The sequence below is a fragment of the Diplotaxodon limnothrissa genome, linkage group LG15, assembly GCF_057381915.1.
Source record: "Diplotaxodon limnothrissa isolate DT_005_m linkage group LG15, D_limnothrissa_male_GT1.1, whole genome shotgun sequence".
NCBI lineage: Eukaryota > Metazoa > Chordata > Actinopteri > Cichliformes > Cichlidae > Diplotaxodon > Diplotaxodon limnothrissa.
Genome location: NC_140610.1, coordinates 18,970,751 through 18,988,222, shown reverse-complemented (window position 1 = coordinate 18,988,222; position 17,472 = coordinate 18,970,751). Strand labels below are relative to the sequence as shown.

General features: G+C 41.7%; 2 protein-coding genes across 2 annotated transcripts; both read right to left on the bottom strand.

Annotated features, from left to right (window-relative positions):
- Positions 1 to 1,165: 1,165 nt before the first annotated feature.
- lats1 (large tumor suppressor kinase 1) lies at positions 1,166 to 11,609 on the bottom strand. The gene is made up of 8 exons (XM_085372465.1): positions 11,470 to 11,609; positions 10,521 to 10,961; positions 9,512 to 9,599; positions 7,242 to 8,587; positions 6,143 to 6,725; positions 5,320 to 5,502; positions 4,135 to 4,241; positions 1,166 to 4,051 (listed from the first exon to the last, which is right to left on the bottom strand). Exons 2-8 carry the CDS (start codon positions 10,848 to 10,850, stop codon positions 3,542 to 3,544), a joined length of 3,147 nt encoding a protein of 1,048 aa, XP_085228591.1. The 5' UTR covers positions 10,851 to 10,961; positions 11,470 to 11,609; the 3' UTR covers positions 1,166 to 3,541.
- Positions 11,610 to 12,534: 925 nt separating this feature from the next.
- On the bottom strand, positions 12,535 to 16,666 carry nup43 (nucleoporin 43). The gene is made up of 8 exons (XM_085372541.1): positions 16,472 to 16,666; positions 16,021 to 16,143; positions 15,685 to 15,762; positions 14,133 to 14,295; positions 13,912 to 14,047; positions 13,659 to 13,810; positions 13,439 to 13,555; positions 12,535 to 12,925 (listed from the first exon to the last, which is right to left on the bottom strand). The coding sequence occupies exons 1-8, from the start codon at positions 16,589 to 16,591 to the stop codon at positions 12,696 to 12,698; spliced, it is 1,119 nt and encodes a 372-aa protein (XP_085228667.1). The 5' UTR covers positions 16,592 to 16,666; the 3' UTR covers positions 12,535 to 12,695.
- Between the last annotated feature and the right edge of the window lie 806 nt (positions 16,667 to 17,472).

Below are 17,472 nucleotides of genomic sequence, written 5' to 3'. Positions count from 1 at the left end.
TGCCACTAACTAGGTGTTTAATGTGTGTGTTGCAGTATGTAAACAAAACCTAAAGTCATATAACTGTACGTCTTGAGACTAGAATGAGAATATGTAACTCTGAACTGGACTGAAACTTTTAACCACATTTAATAGTGTTTGACAATACACTTAAAAATAACTACACTGTTTTAGGTTGGGTATGAGTTATCCACTGTAAGATGAGCCCAGTGATTTGATCTTATATTTAAATTTTTTTAGATTGTCCTATTTTATGGGGACTATTCTTCACTGGAGTTTTATTTTCACATTCTGTAGTGCAGAAAATGAAGAATAAAATAAACCTAAAAATGTTAGATTTCAGCCAAAAAATGTATAAATTTTATTATTTTACTTCACATAGCATTTGTTTTTAGCATATGTTCCCATACACACATGCATACAGTAACTTACTGCTGCATTTTCTTTAGTCACTTCCCTGTTAAACTCAGTTAAGCGCCCTCTGATGGCAACAAATACAAACTTCAACAAATTCAGGGTTGCAAAGTCAGAAAACTGTCTTTTTTTTTAAAATTTATTTTTGAAAGCTCTCAGGTAGGGTCGCCACTGGGATGAAAACTATGTACACTTGTCTTTCTTTTGGGACAGCAAAAAAACATAACTAAAAACATATTTGAGCAGAAAGTTGCTTCAGGTGATTTCAACTTCTGTTTGTCTTGAGAGAAGTCAAATGTTTTAATATTTCAATATATTTTTCCACAGTGCTAAATTATACAGTAGAGCTATTTATGAAAAATGAAAACATTTTTATACATTTTTTAGATTTAAAGGATAACACAGCCATTTGAGCATGCCTGAGGAGCTTCTCTTACAAACCTGTTAGCATGGCTGAAATCTCTTTAGCAAATCACTGAAGATCTGATTAGTGCCTTGCTTTGATAATTCTGTATCTGTAAACTCAGTCACAATGCTGCAGTTTTCTAAGCCTATCAGGATTAACATCTACAAGGTTAGGAATAACACATGGGTGCTTCCTTTAGTAGCAGTGTAACTTTAATATAGGGGAGTCAAACAATGCATAAATTTCTTCTTTTTCCATTCGCTGAATATGTTTTGTCGCTTGGCAATCATGAAAGTCTGCCCTTTCTGGCCGATTCATATGAGAAGGAGGAATTTAAATGCAGCTAAAATTGAAATCTTCCTCTACTTGATGGCGATAACAATACATCACGCTTGGTGTGCTTGTAAAACATGTTTTGTTTTTTTACATTCTTTATTCATCCCGGTTTCCACTGTTCTTAAATTTCCCAACGCAACAAATTTACAGAAAAATAAAATTCTCTCATAAAAGGAAAACAAAACCAGTGCAGAACAACAGTGGTCACCAGTAAGTCCACGATAACTACATTCAGAGATCTTTCCTACACGCAGTGAGAGAAAAGCACCAGAAAAAAGAAAAAGGAACTGATATGTGATGAAGAGTCGAACAAAAACTCACCAAAAGATGACCAAGTGCATTTCCCGCTTTAAAAAAAACAAAAAACAAAAAACTAAACTAAAAAAAAACTGAAACCCTGACTTTTCTTAGTGTTGTGATTTTTTCTTTAAAAGTGAGTTATACAAAAAATGAAAATCCACATATTTAGTGCTTTGGTTGACCAATATGAGTGACATTTAAAAAAAAATAAAAATAAAAAGCAGCAGTGGACCCCAACGAGGACCTGCCCAGAGGGCGGGGGTGGGAGGGAGAGGGGAAAAAAGATATTTACATCAACTGTATACAACATAATTTATAAATACATTTTAGATATAAATTAGAAAAATAAAAACAAAAATCTACTGTAGTTCAATCATCAACTGCTACTTATTAAATGCCTGTTTGATTATTAACCCCCTTTATATTTAACCAAAAATAAAGGCACAGCAATAATTAGAGCAATATTTCCCCCTGCAACATTTCTAAGAGTCATAACACTAATTTCCCCACTGCAAACATTAAAATATAAATTAAAATGTATTATTTTTTTTAACCACTGAATAAAACTCCCGCACAAACAGCATCTACACTAGCATCACATGTTACAACTTATTAAATAAATTAAGGCTTTAAAAAGGGAGAGAGCGCCCCGATTTTGTTTTATTTTCCTCTTCTTCCTGCTTTCCTTTCCTCTTATGAGATTTATGCAGCATATGTCACACTTTAAAAATGGATGCATTTCTGGAAAACATGCCAGGAGAAGGAGAATGATACTGGAGTAGCTGGCCCAGCTCTGACAAAAATCCACCTACCAGCACCTCTGAAACCCACTGGGTTACAGTTCAGGTCCAGCTATGTAGTTATTACTTTAACGGGTTAGAAAAACATTCAAAGTGCAGATTCTCAGCCTTAATTTGAGAGTATTTAAAATAGTATTGGAGGTGGTGTTCAGGAATTACAGATCTTTACTCTGTAACATCGATGACGTCGGGTGTGGATGTTTAATGATGGCGTTAGTCACATTTGTGCACCTGAAAATAGGGCTGCAGTGAGAAAAGAGAGAAAAAAAAAAAAGTCTGGCTAATGTTAACTAAAGCTAAAATGGGGCACTTTAAACTTAAAAAAGTTTTCTAACTTTTCATTTTATTGAATTTTCTTTTCACCAGTTACAAAACAAGCAGCTGTTGCTAGGTTAGGATCTAACAAAGCCTTAGACTCAAGTCACTCTTCTTTTATCCAACTGAGTGGCATCCCAAATATGACAAGAACCTACATCAATCAGCCACAACATTAACACCATCTGGTGAAGATGTGTCAAAGTAACGTCCAAACAGAAAAGCATAGTATCAACACCTGACTGGTTTTAATTTTTTGTCCCTGGTTTTGTACCTGGTTAGTGCATTTACCACCTCCCTCAATTCAATAAACGGTATCCCACCATGTAAGCTCTATTGACAGATACCTCGCAGCTATTCTCTTTGTGTGTGGATGCCTATCAGTACTCTGAGGTGCATTCCTGCTTGCGGCCATAACCGGTGCAAATACACCGAAGTAGCCTGTGCTGTACATGAACACAACAGGACATGACACAGACCGTTTACTGCGTGCATCTTAAAGTGTGTGTGTGTGTGTGTGTCTAGAGAGAGAGATCGAGAGAGCGCACTGTGTGAATGTAGGTTGTAGTGTAACAGTGCTTTATAAATAAAGTTGTGTGTCTAGCAAGAACCTCCCTCAGGTAACCAGGGTGCAGTGTGTTAATCCTGAGCCTCAGTGGTGCTGACAGGCAGGTTTTAAGTTTGGACAGAGCTGTTTTTAGAGTTTAAGCTCAGCTAACCGAATGATGGCCAGCTTCCTATGTAGCTCTGTTTGTCATCCTCCGACTCGTGGTAAGAAATCAAAGAATGACATTTCTTAAAGTGTTGAATTGTTCCTTTAGGTTGCGACTGTGGTTTTGTTGTTTGCTTTTAAAATAAACAGTCTGTTAATGTGACCAAACAAACATACTTCCTATGTTTCAAATGTGATGCCACTGAAAACCCCCTGCGTCTACTCATTATGTACAAGCGTGTCATCGGGCCTCGAGTGCTATACGTAGACCAGGTCTCGTCCCTGTAACGCCGAGGAGCTGGCGGCCTCTTGTGCGGCGCCCTCCGAGTCGGCCTCGTCCTCGTAGCCCTCGTACTCGATGGGCTTGGGGCAGCTGTACGGATGGCCGTTGTCGTCAAAGAAGCGCCGGAAGGTAAACTCGTAGAAGGCGTGCTCGGGGTGCTTTCCGTTGCGGAACCAACAGTTTAGCGTGTCGTTATGGCTGTCCTCGTCGTCGCCGTCGCTGCTCCACATTTTATCCGGGTCCACTGGATCGAAGTTGGAGGTGTCCGTGGAGTGGGCGATGGTGGGGATGTATGGTGCCACCTGCTGTCTGAGGTCGCTGGAGAAATCGATGCTTCTGAAGAAAGGATGGGCTTTGATTTCATCCGCGCCGTTCTTACCGAGGCGGTCCTCAGGGCCGCGGCACAGTTTAACGATGAGATCCGATGCCTCTGCGCTGAGCTTGGCCTGCGGGGGAATGTGCAGCGTGCTCTTCCAGTTTATCACCTAGTTCCAAAATTGAAAAACAACATGAAGCAAACAATGACCTGTGTAGATGCTTAGCATTTCACTGCAACTGCCTCGCATACCTTTAGCTGCGTCTCCAGGGGTGTGGTTGCTAAGAAAGGAGGCTGTCCAACAACCATTTCATACAAGATCACTCCTACACTCCACCAATCACAGAGCTGGGTGTATCCTGAAGAGGATTAAAGGAAATTTCACAACAATTTGGGGAGGATTCAGATCTGAAATACAGCTTTTATTTACACACACACACACACACACACACACACACACACACACACACACACACACACACACACACACACACACGATTTTTTTTTTTTTTTGAGAGACACTTTTATTCTACTCAATGTGTAATATAAATGGGGGTGGGGGAGCCAAAATAGTGTTTATTTCTATCCTGTAAAGCAACTTTTCTTTTTGTAACTTAACTCTTTTACTGATGGCTATTCAAAGGCAGCACACCTTTTTTTTTTTTTAGCTCTGTGGTTTAATCACTGATCAGCTGTTTAAATAATAATCTGCAGACTAAAACAAGTTAAACTTTACAGAATGAATCATAATTCATTCTGTAAACTTGTGTATAAATACACATAGCATCAAAGGGTGCGGTAGACCTTCTTATTGTCACAGACAGGATGATAAAATATACATTTGTTCTCACCTGTCGTGCAAGTGTTTATTTCCAGAAACTCTGTTACAGTGAGAGCTAATACACAGAACAGCGCATGAATTCATGAGAGAGAAAAGATGACCAGAGAGCTCGACAAAGAGACGGCAGAGGCACTAAAAAAAAAAAACTAAAAAAAAAAAAAACGCTATGCAGCCGTTACACGTAAACTCACGATGAGACTCCACTTTGCTCAAACAGCAGCTGGAAGTGGCCATTGGTACCCCTCGGCCTCCTGGCAGATGCACCCATGGTGTGAATTTCAAAAGTCCTACATCGGCTTGTTCTCAAGTTATTGCATTCATTTTCAGAAAACTTGACCTCTGACCTCTAACCCCGTGGTCTGGGTCACTGATCTGAAGTCAGCTGAGATTATTAGTAGAAATGCTTGTGGTATCAATTTCAAAATCCTAGGAAACTTCCTTCTGGAGTCATCGAATTCACAAACTTGGGTGACGACAATACCCTATATGTCATCCCTAATAGAGCTATATGTAGCCAACAATAATAGAAGCCTTCAAAAAAAACAAAAAACAAACAAACATTACATCAAAAATGTTGCCTGGATGCTACACTCTACCTGTTCGAAGCAGCACTTCTGGTGCGATATAGTTGGGTGTCCCCACGAGCGAATGGGCCAGACAACGCTGGTGCTGCCGGGCCTTTCTCCTTTCCAGAGGCTTCAGGCGGTCTGTACAGCGGCAGTTGGCTGGATCCTCCCATTCCTTACTGAAGTCCATGCTGTCCTGCCTCACGTGGTCCCCTGAAGAGAGGGTATGTGAACACAGTGATTTTTCTACTTTTTATATGTCAGCAGGTCAGATTGTTTTAGGCTCTGAACAGAAAGATTTTGATGACAATCATTAAAAGAAAGCTGAAAGATGCTATTCAGAACTTTCTGGTTTTCCCCTTTCTTTTAAATGACAGTCTGAGAGCTTAGTTTAAGACATGGGTGGGGGAACTCCCTGCAGGTTTCAGACCTCACCCTGGGTCAACACACCTGAATCAAATGATTAGCTCATTACCAGGCCTCTGGAGAACTTCAAGACATGTTGAGGAGGTAAGTTATCCATTTAAATCAGCTGTGTTCAAGGACACATCTAAAACCTGCAGGACACCAGCACTTGAAGCCTGGATTTCCCCACCCCTGGTTTAACAGGGTTACTTGTACATATGTACTTGGTTAATTTTTTGTCTGTTTTGTTTCAAATGCCTTGGTATTTCTTTGTGAAGCACTTTGTGATGTTTGTCTTGAAATGTGTTATACAAGTAAAAAGTTACTTAAATACATTGGGGCATTATATGAAATGACCGTGATGTTTAATATGACTATATCACTGTAGCAGTATGAATGTGGCATGACATGTCTACTATAAGCATGTAAAATTAAAATAAACTCTCACCGCTCTGGTAATACTTCGAGTCGTGGGTCCAGCGGAAACCAGTGCAAAGACCGAAGTCTGTCAGCTTTATGTGACCGTCTCTGTCTATGAGGATGTTGTCAGGCTTGATGTCTCGGTGGATGAAGCCCATCTTGTGGACGCTCTCCACAGCGCAGGTGAGCTCTGCGATGTAAAACTGAGCCAGCTCTTCTTTAAAGATGCCGAGTCTGATGAGAAGGCTCATCATGTCCCCTCCGGGGATGTACTCCATAACGAAGTACAGGTTGTCCTTATCTTGGAAAGAGTAGTAGAGACGCACTACCCACTCATTGTCGGCCTCTGCCAGAATGTCCCTCTCAGCCTTGACGTGAGCCACCTGGTTTCTCAGGAGCACGTCCTTCTTGCGGAGAGTCTTCATGGCGTACAGCGCTCCTGTGTCCTCTTTTCTGGCCAAGCAGACCTCGCCGAAGGCGCCGATGCCGAGGGTCTTGATCCGTTTGAACATGCACTTGTCCATCTTAGCTCGTTTTAACCGAATGTAGTTAGATTCCTTTTGACAGAGCATCATACGCATCTGCTCCTGGGCTTCTGAAGACAAACCCACCTGAACACATGGCAAAAGGAATAGTTATATACAATGAATGAATATAAAATAAATAAACTACGAAAAACTGTAAGCATCAAGAGAAAGGGGACAAAAGAAAATGAAGGAAACCAGTGCAACATATCAAAATGCAATTGTGGTGATTACCAGAGTTAATCATTTTATTCCAAAGCAGAAATTCACAAGCAGTAAAGTGAAGGCTATGGGATAGCATGCATTTTATTCAGCTATAGGAGGCCATCTTGCTTTCATCAGAAGACACATTCAAAACACAAACACCAGATTCCCAATAATGTCACATGCTAGCAGAAATACCTTTACCTTTTAGATCAGCTGTTAGTGACAGCGAGGAGGGAAAAAAAGAAGAAAGAACAGCTGAGAAAAAACAGAACTGCATGAAAAAGATCAGAGACAAAGTCACAGGAGGACAAGAAGAAATAAAAAGTAGGAAAACAGTAAAAAGATGGAAGAATTGAGCAGCAACTGTTGTGAAAATGCTTCCACTGATGTTCTCACCCTTTGCATCTCATTTTCCAGTTGCTTCCTTCTGTGAATCCGCTGCTGGTGGTTCTTCAGGATGTTCTCTATGTGTTGCTCCATGAAGAACTTGAAGGCCTGTGGGGAATACAAATTGACTCTTCCCGACTCCCCTCTCCGCTCTTCGTCTTTCTTGTTGCGTCGGACCGGAACAGGCGATGTAGTGATTTGCTTCCTGTCCTCCTCTCTTGCTGCTCCACCCTCTGGGCTTTCTGATGGTTTTTCCCTCGAGCCGTCCCCCCGGCCGCTGCTCTCCTCATCAGCAGGATCCTCTCTGCCTGCACTGAGCCTGTTGGCCCCTGTGTCATACCCTGGTGGGCTGGGTGCAGCCTGCTGTTGGAGGAGGTGCTTAGGGTAAGGGGGAGGAGGTCCGTGATAGTCAGGTGCTTCAGATACGACCTGCGGGACTGTACCTGCGGGTTCTAGGTAGGCAGGCGCAGCAGGAGGTGGTGCAACGTGCGGTTTCCATGGAGGATGTGTTGGAGCGACAGCAGTGTGCAGTTTGGCTTTCTGAACATGGGTGCTTTTCACCGGCAGAAGAATGGGAGTCGGTATGATGGCAGTGACTGTGGTGGCAGAGGGCTGTGAGCTGGTCGGGTGAGTAGATCCGGTGTTCAAAGAATTGGAGCGGACTGGCATATTATGTTGCCATGATGGAGAGCGGTCCTGGTTGCTGCCGTTGCCGGAGGAAGGTTGGGGCTGGCTGGACCTGGACTGAGGAAGACCAGAAAAGTGCAACTCAAGGTTGTGGCTTTTCCGGCTGGGAACCATCATGGACTGAGGGATATTCCCTCCATTGTGGTAAGAAGGCGAGGATGCAGGTCCTCCTGTCTGCTGATCAGTGGGACTGTGCCGGCTACTCTGGTTGACCGGGTACGGAGGAGGGGGATGTCTGCTGCCCCCTGTCACGTAGTCTGGCTGAGAGGAGCCACTCTGAGTCCAGCTAGGGGGAAAGGTGAACTTATTACCCCCAGAGCTTGGCATTATGATGGGCTGGTGGCCCATGGGCACTGGGCTGATCCCACGTTGATTCTGAGGTGCTGCGCTGTACCCATCAGGCCACGGCCCCTGGGGTACTGGAGAAATGCGTGGCACAAGGTAATCCATGTTTCCAGAGTACCGCTTTGTTGATGGGTTGCTGTCCCAGGATGACGCACAAGGCATGCCACCGCGGTTTGGTGGAGGTGTGACCCTCTGGTTGTTTGTAGGGTGGCCCTGTGGGAAGGCAGGAGGCGGTCCAGGGCTGTTGGATCGGTACATCATTCCTTCCTTAGAGCCCTTCCAGCTCGACCTCCTCAGGACAGCCGGCTGGATGTGAGAAGACTCTACAGACAGACACACTAAAGTTAAAGTCAAGCTGAAGGAAGAAAAAAGAAAGGATGACTGAAAACACGAAATTACTTTCAGAATCTCACAGCCTAAATAATTCAAAACAAAAAGGCCATCTAACACTAAACTTTCATAAGAGCAACTGTAAAACTCATCTTCTCAGTTGAAAAGGCAAAATTTTAATGCACACATATACTACTGGTAATATCTATACTGCTTCTGTGTTGTCAGTCCTTTTTTTGATCATACCGTCAGGAAAAGCCACTTCTCTCAGCCCATTTGAGGCATCTGAACCTTGCCTCAGTCACCTAACCAGATACTTTAACAATTTCAACAAATTATTCTGCTGCCTCAGATTCTCTTAGAGTGGATGGTTGACTTCCAAGTGGCTCTTTACCTTGCTTAACTGCGTGCTGCCTTTCTCCCTCAATGAACTCTTATGTCCCCTTTCAATTGATGGGTCACACCTTCAAAATGCCCTCAATTTCATAACTGTGTGAATGAACCTGGGAATCCTTTTGACACAAGGTTTATAAAGGATTTGTATTAAACATTTGTCAGTGACTCACACGCATCCTTTACTCCAGGGCATGGTGGATAAAGACTTGTAACTTGCATAAAGGAGAACTTTTAGGGTTTGCTTTTTGTAATAACTAGGCAATACAGACGCCCTATAAACTGCTTAAGTTACTAAACAAAGACAATATTTTCATCCTTAAAATGTGTCACAACCACCACTCAGAATAAAAACCAAAAACCTTCCAGTCAACTTTTTCCATTCAGTGATGCAGTGACTCATGCTGTGTGTCAACAGCATAGTTATTTCTTAAAGCAAATGTCCCAAATCCCTCAAACAATACTGAGGCTGGATGGATGATAAAACAGGAGAAGCAACATATAATCCCAGAGGACTGACATACCTGGGGGTTTGAGGCCTGCAGAGCTGGGGTTGGAAACAACCTTACCCATGTAGTCTGTAGCCGGCCCTACACCGTGACTGATGCTTGGCTTAAGAGGGAAAAAGAAATTGAACACAAAAAAATTAGAACTGAGCAATTAAAGAGGAATAAGACACAAATTGGCCTACAGTGACATCTTTAATTCACTGTTTTGTTCTGTCCAAAAGTTGAATAGCAATCTATAAACAAACACAGAAAATCCTCCTGTACTGATACTACAGAGACAAGAACAAAGGCAAAAAAACATAAGAGCAAAGACTTGTGTTGACTGATGATGAGGTGGAACTAAAACCACAGACTGGGAGTAGTTGGAAAGAGAACATGGTGACATATTAGATCTGCATCTAGAGCATTTCCAGAGTAAGTTGTGGAAATGGAATGACTACCATGAAAAAAAAAAGAAAAAAAAAAAGTTCTTCATTTCTAACTTGTGCCAAGTCACACAACCGGCAGCATTTTCAGGCGCCTGTCCTTAACTTTGAGTAATCCTACTAACACAAAAACAACAAGCAGACAAACAGAACCAGTCACACAACCTCTTTAACTCCAGGGCTTATTAATTATGGCAAAAATCATAATCACAGGTGCTTTAGTTAATACTGACATCACAAATAGTAGTTTTATGTCAGTTATCTTATTTTAATGGCCTGTGAAAGCCAAAATTGTAGCTTAAATTAACAAATTTACATTAACTATGACATACTTTGACTAAAGCACTACATACCAAATTCATATCTGGATTGCACGCACTTACTCAAAACAAGTTGTAAATGCCAACTGAGAAACAAATTCTTTACCCTGAACTGTACAAGCTTGTAATTCCACTTTGCATGCCTCTCATTTTCTAAATAATTCCACTCAAAACAATCTGTTCCCAGCGATTACCCTCAATTACAGAGACATGCACAGAACGCCATACCTCCACAATCATTCAAAACAACCCCTAACGATATCTAAAAACATTCCTCACCTCCTCGAGCCCTGCAAAACGGGGTTCTCGCTGCAAGCCTGAAGTGTTGGGCTCATTTTTAAAAGGCATGAGGGCCTCGCGGATCTCCTGTAAGGTTTTGTGGTGAGGGTTTTTGGGGTTGTTGCTGCGCCCCAGTTGCCTTGAATCCTCTTGGAGCATCTTCCCTTGTGCACCAGTGTCCACTTTAGGTGGGTCTGACGGTTTCGACAGGTTGCGCAGGCTGTTCCGTATTTCCTGCAGCATCTGTTGGCTGTTGCCACTGTAGTTCGTGACGGGAAACGTTTTGGGTCTCCTCTGCCGGTATCCTTCGGGTTTCTCCCCTCTTTTCATGTACGAGCATGTAGGATGACGATGAAGAGGGATGAAGAGGATTTCACCAGTCCAGAGTTGAAGTGATAGCACAGGATCTTGGATGTCTGAGCTCACATCTGCATGCTGCAGCTGGGAAAATATAGAGTGGATGTTATCCTTGAGAATGTGAGTGTAGTACTTTACAGATAAACATAAAATATGGGAATTAGTAGTAGCCAATAGCTGAAACAGAACTGGATCTCGTTGCTTTTTATTTTGTTTACAAGCTAAACTATGGTGTATAAAACTTAAACCTTCAGACGAAACAGTTTTCCATTATAAATCAATAACTCACCCACTTGCTAGCGCTGTTAGCACTGTTCGCTAACAGAGTGCTGCTCTAACGCGAATGATCCTGCGTCAGGTACTAACATAAAATGCCAAATACATCCGACAAATTCGCCATTAAAATCACAACTACCTAACGATCCGTAAGCTTCAGCCATCGTAAGTTTTCTCTGCGTTAAATCCAGCAGCTCAGCAGTGCCTCCGCGGCCTGTGTGCTAAAGGCATCCATTTGCTTCTAGGCTAATTCAACAACAGGATGCGAACTAGCCTGTTAGCTCGAAGCACAACTAACAACAGTTAAACAACTTACCAGAACCCTCAGCTGCCGTTTTTCCGCCACAATTTCCTTCTTTAAATGGGTAAAGACTATTGCTTGACGTTCCTCGGTGACAAGGACGCAGTTTTACTCAAAACGTCTTTGTTGTGTCGTGCTGGCTAGTCGTGTAGGATTCCTGGGATGTCTGAATGACAAGTACAACAGCTCCAAGCTATAAATAAAGCTAACGAAGAATACTTCCGTTTTCCAAAATAAAATTTCGTTAACGTAAAAGAGCTTTTTTTTTCTTCAATTGAGTTTAATTTCCCAGTGTATGGAAGTTCGTTTAAACCACTGAAGAAAAAAGCCTGTAAGTCAAAATTTCGCGTTATTATCTTGAAATTTAGATTTAATAACTTGACTTATTGATTACTGACGCCAAATTTCGATACTTATCAATAGATTAAAATTTTTAGATACGCAACTCGAAATTCTGAGATAATCACTCCAAATATCATGGCATTATCTATTTATTTATTATAACTAAGTAATTATTTATCGATTTTGCTTTTTGTTTGTTTCTTTTAGGTTTAGTACGTTTTTATTGGCTTGGGTATTCGTTTGAGGTTTCCTTTTATTTTAGCACAGGGGTACTTGACATGGGAAAGATTTAAGATGGCCTGAAAACCCATTGCAATACACACACAACATTCTGCAAATAAATTTTGGAGCCATGTAAAAATAGTTTTAGTAACCCTTAATTTAGGAGTGTTAAATATAGTGAGCCAGCAAAAGACAACCGAGTCTACTGGACACCTTTGGAAGATGTGAAGGAGGGCATACATTTCGGACTTAACTATATTTTCATAAATTTTAAATACATATTTAAGTAGGAACTTTAACTTTTAAAGCAGGCCTGGAAATAGCCCTGGGAAAACAGTAATCTAGATGCTGAGATAGAGCTGAAGTTGATCTTCTAAGAAGGTAATGAAAAGATGAGTGATTAACTTTCAATTTCTGTATTTATTAATAAATGGAAAAGAGAGAAAACAGCTCAAATGAGTCTTGAAACATTTCTATTAAGTATTTTTATTTTATAACTGTATTAAACGTCATCTGTACAAAAACCATTGTTGGGTTGAACTATTCTGCCCGTGATGAAAAAGACAAATAAACAAATAAAGCTAACAGTCCAGTATTTTACACCTCCTGTATGACCCTCAAGCTGACACCAAATGAACATCTTCATCCACATCCACTCTGAGGCACTAACATCGCTTTTAAACCGGGACCTGTCTGTTGACAAAAATAGCCTCTCCATCAGTGCCGCACACGAGACACGGACCGAGCACGTCCAGGCTGTTGACAGACAGCGTCTGGCTGGGCAGCATGTGAGTCGTCTCCAGGCGGCCTTTGCTGGAGTCTCCACTTAGCCAGGCGCTGATCAGGGGCTGCTTTCCTCCGGCTGGAGCCATTGCACTGCGGGAGACCATGCTGCTGTTTCTGCCCCCTAAAAATACAAAAACACTTATTACATTATGAACATAGAGGAATTAATACTATACTATATTTTATTGAGGAATAGTTTCCCAAGGAAATTTACAGGCCAACTTGTTAACTCCTGGCTGATTGAGTGTGAGACAGTGAACAGTACTAGGTGTAACTCTTGCCATTTTTACAGGTGTTCCACAAGGATCTATTCTTGGTCCTCTTTTATTTGCTCTGTACATAAACGACAAAGCAAAATGGGATGTCTACCAGCCTAAAGGTTGATGGTTCAGTCCCTGGCTACTCCAGTTTGCATGCTGAAGTATCCTTGGGCAAGATACCGAACCGTGAATTGCCCCCGATGTACCAATTGGAGTGTGTGTGTGTGCACAAATATTAGACAAGGTGCTTAGGTATAGGAAAAAGGCACATGTATGGATGTGTCTGTGTGATTCAAAAAGTCATTCTGAAGGAAATTAAATTAGTTGGAAAATAGTGTAAAAACAATCATATTTATGCCATAAAACTGACTTGCCTTGTAAGAAGGAAGGCATGTCTGAATGGGAGGATGTCTCCCAGTGCAGCAGCGAGCCATCCTCTGAACATGTGAACAGGTGATCTGGGTTGGTTGGGTGGAAGTGGACCTCCCACACTGTCAGGAAAACCAAAGACATACGTATGAAACCATTATTTACACGCACAACATCTTTTAAATTTCAGTTTTAATACATCTTCCCACAATAAGCCGACTTTACTTTCAGCTGTGTGTGCCTCCATCAGTGAGAAGGGTGTGTTGCCTTGTCTCACATCCCACACACAGAGCATGCCATCCTGGCCTCCTGTGGCCACGATGTGCTGCTGGTTCGGATGTCTGTCCACGCAGTGTAAAGGAACTCGATCCCCTGACCTGGATGAACAGAAACCAACTCATCAGACTTGCTTATAATTGAAATAAACAGGAAGGAGAAAACAAAAAACTTTTAAGAATGCATTTTTTAGAGCTCTTACAGGGACAGAATCTGTGACGGTGAGTTGCTTTGCTGTCTGAAGTCCCACAGTTTGAGCTGACCGATTGAGTTCACCGTCAAAATCTCTGTGGTCCTCAGATAAGTCACCGCATGGATTGTGCTGCTGTCGGCATTCTCTATCAAAGGTTAAACAGTCCAAGAAAGATCTTAGTTTCAACTTGTTTCACACAACTTAAAAATAACTCTGCTTCTTGAGCTCACCGATGACTCGAACCACTCCCTCCTGGTCAGCTCTGAAGACGACGATCCTGCCATCTTCACCCACTGTAACAATCTCCGGGCTGCTGCAGACGACGCCGGTGCAGGGGGCGTTGTCACAGGGATAACGATGTGCTCTCGCCCAGAGCTGAGCCACTGAAATGGTCTGTAGGCAAGAGAATTGAAATGAAGTGAATCCAATGAATCCAATCCCACTGAGCAGTCTCTCATTCCCCTCCTGAATAAGGCTTCACTAAAACCTATTATAATTTAGTTTGATGACACGGCGGAGGTTCTCACCATATGTAAGGAGTTATAGCTGTACCACTGTAGTTTCTTGGTTGAATCTTTGTGTTTAGTATTTTACACACAAATGTCTGGTTGCATACTTTTATTGTGAAGACGCTGACGAAAGTCTACACTTTGTTATCTCTAGTCAAGGGTTAAGAGTGAGGTCCAGTTCAGTTTACTGGTCTATTCTGGTTCGTTACAACATATTCCTGTTTTGCACAAGACTGACTTTAAAGATCATTACAAAGCAATTATACAACAGTTTTAATTTCCTGATATTTTAGTTTAAATATATTTCGTTTAAAAATAAAAGCTCAGAGTAGAATCACTGCTGCTTTGTGTCGATCTGATCAGGATCATTTCGGAGGTTTTCGCGGCACGCACGACCGGGAGGGGACCCTGGGATAGACCCAAAACCCGCGGGCCGCTTTGTTAGGTATACCTGTTCAAGCGCTCGCTACAACAAAAAGATTTAACCTGCCAGTCGCATGGCTGCAACTCAGTGCATGTATGTAATCATGGTCACGACGACCTCCTGAAGTTCAAACTGATTATCAGAAAGGGAAAGAAAGGTGATTTAAGTTACTTTAACATGGCGTGGTTGTCATGGTGTCAGACAGGCTAGTTTGAATATTTCAGAAACTGCTGGTCTACTGGCATTTTCCTACACAACCATCTCTAGGGTTTAAAGAGTATGGTCTTAAAAAGATAAAATGTCCAGTGAATTACTGTCAGCTGAAGACAGGAAACCGAGGCTACAGTACACATGGGCTCAACAAAACTGGGCAACAGAGGACTGGGAAAAACATCACCTATTCTGATGAGTCTCAATTTTGGCTGCAGCATGCACAAGTTAAGGTCAGAATTTGGTGTAAAGAATGCAAAAGCAGACAGAGCCATCCTTCCTTGTATCAACAGGTCAAGCTGCTGGCTGAGTAATGGTCTCCAAAGTCACCAGATCTCAACTCAATGATACAAGAGAATTAGATCATGGATGGCCAGCTTGGAGTCAGCAAGGTGTGTATTAACAAATAGACTATTAAGTGTATCCCACCTGCACCAGGAGTACCTCAGGATCCACTAAGAGGAACTCAAAAGCACTGGTAGAGAAGAACACATTTGAAATAACATGCTTAGCATGTTTCCTCCACTATCCAATATTGGATCATTTGAAGATGATGGATGGATTGGCTTTCTTCAATCTGGAGAACAAAGGTCATATCAAGCTCAACACGAGGCATCCATAAAACATGACATACAGCACCTGGCTGTTCTGGTGGTGTCGAAAGATGGTGACGGCTCCTGTTGATGATGCTGTGACTATTCTGTCCTGGTCCAAAAACTGCAAATACATGAAGGAAAACGGATCAGCCTTATTGTTGAAGTTGTTAGTCCCACAAATGGGAAGGATAAGACTAAATGTTCTGCAAAAATAAAAAGGTATTTTTATATACATGAGCGTGGTTTTAGTAAGACTAAGACATCACAATAAAAGCCTAAAACAGTGATTTGAGTGCAAAGTAAAAAATAAAACGATTCACAACACCACAGCAGTTTTTAGACCTGGCTAATGAGCTACACATCGCAGTGAGTGGCTTACCTGGAGGTCAAGAACATCTCCATCATGCTTGTGTTCACATAAAAGCTGCGGGTCTCCTTCAAACCCATCTTCCATACCAGTGCTTAAATTACTCCCAATGGACCAAATAGAAATTCTGTTGTCCTGTGTGAGACACATTTGAGCTGGCTAAGTTAAATTTGAACACGTCTTAGTCATTATAGATAACTGGCACGTATCAGTAAGTATCCTACTGTCTCCGTGAATTTGGAAAAATACCTGCCTTACTGTTGGAAAAAAAATGTTCATCTATTACATTTATGTGGAGAAAGATGGCCGATATGTCACATTGTTGTTTATTACATGTCTTAAATTGTACTCTTATCGTCACAGCGTTTACAAGTCAGCCAAAGAGCAAAACACTTAAAATTCCGTTATTTTGCAAAGAAGTTTGGCGGGAGGTCCATTTTTTTTAAAGTGTCAACATGCCAACCTCGTTGTCCCATGAGCCCGTCGCAAAGATTTCTGGCAGTTGCAGATCCGAATGTGACACTGGCCGCCATTTCGTTTTGCTGATTTTCTGGGATACGTATTTAGCGTTTATACTCTCCATGGAACCAGATTCCTGCGTAAAATTAACGATCAACTACTGATGTTAGCTTAGCAATCATGGGTAAAACCAGAGCAAGGTACGCGCCTGCTGTCAAAGAACTAATTGACCGGAGAACTGCTACTCTTTGTATATCCGGTCTCATAGGGGGCGCTGGCGAGATGTTTCAGAACAAATGGGGCTCTAAGAAGCTCTAAATAAAAATGTAAATTTCGTTGGGTAAGCATTTTTCTTCTGGCAGACTTCATCATATTAGAGAGGATTAAAATGATAATTATGTCTATTGCAATAAAATGTTCTTCTGTAAGTTTTAGGGATTTCAAAGGTCTGTGAGCTACATTGCAGGTAGCTGCCATTTTGACTCCAGGCATGATAGTTTCCCTAAGAAATTCCAAACAGCATTAAAAAATATTTTATTTATTTTGAAAATATTATCGATGCGTATTTGCAAAAAATAGAAAAATATCTCCGCATTATTGTCTGGAAGAAGAGGTACATTCTTATTGTATCTAATTAGCCAATCAGCTCATTTGTGTACAAAGGTTTTATTTCGAAGGGGAAGAGTTGTCTTAGATCATCTCTGGCACCTACTAAGTCGTATGTAACTACGGTAACCCAGTGAGACCAAATTCAGCGTTTCTCACATTGTTTGCTATTTCCCGCCACCTAGCGGCCGCTACCTGTCCTAACTGCGGCAAATCTGCGTTAAGCACAGTGCGGAATGTGGCTTTGCCCTTGCATCAAACACCGTGCTTGGACACATATCTTATAAAACAGATCAACTTTTATGAATTAAAGGGTAGTGCTGTGTGTGTGGTGGGGTGTGTCTGAAAGGGGGACTCGCCGTAAACAAAACAACAAAAAAAATAATAAAAATCAATCGG

Excerpts from the sequence above, each read along its gene's own strand:
- lats1 (XM_085372465.1), bottom strand. The coding sequence starts at position 10,850 with ATGAAAAGAGGGGAGAAACCCGAAGGATACCGGCAGAGGAGACCCAAA. Across the intron at positions 6,726-7,241 it reads TGGAAAATGAGATGCAAAGG|GTGGGTTTGTCTTCAGAAGC; the intron begins GTGAGAACATCA and ends CCATGTGTTCAG. Across the intron at positions 5,503-6,142 it reads CTCGAAGTATTACCAGAGCG|GGGACCACGTGAGGCAGGAC; the intron begins GTGAGAGTTTAT and ends CCCTCTCTTCAG.
- nup43 (XM_085372541.1), bottom strand. The coding sequence starts at position 16,591 with ATGGAGAGTATAAACGCTAAATACGTATCCCAGAAAATCAGCAAAACG. Across the intron at positions 16,144-16,471 it reads CGGGCTCATGGGACAACGAG|GACAACAGAATTTCTATTTG; the intron begins GTTGGCATGTTG and ends TGTCTCACACAG. Across the intron at positions 15,763-16,020 it reads GAGATGTTCTTGACCTCCAG|TTTTTGGACCAGGACAGAAT; the intron begins GTAAGCCACTCA and ends ATGTATTTGCAG.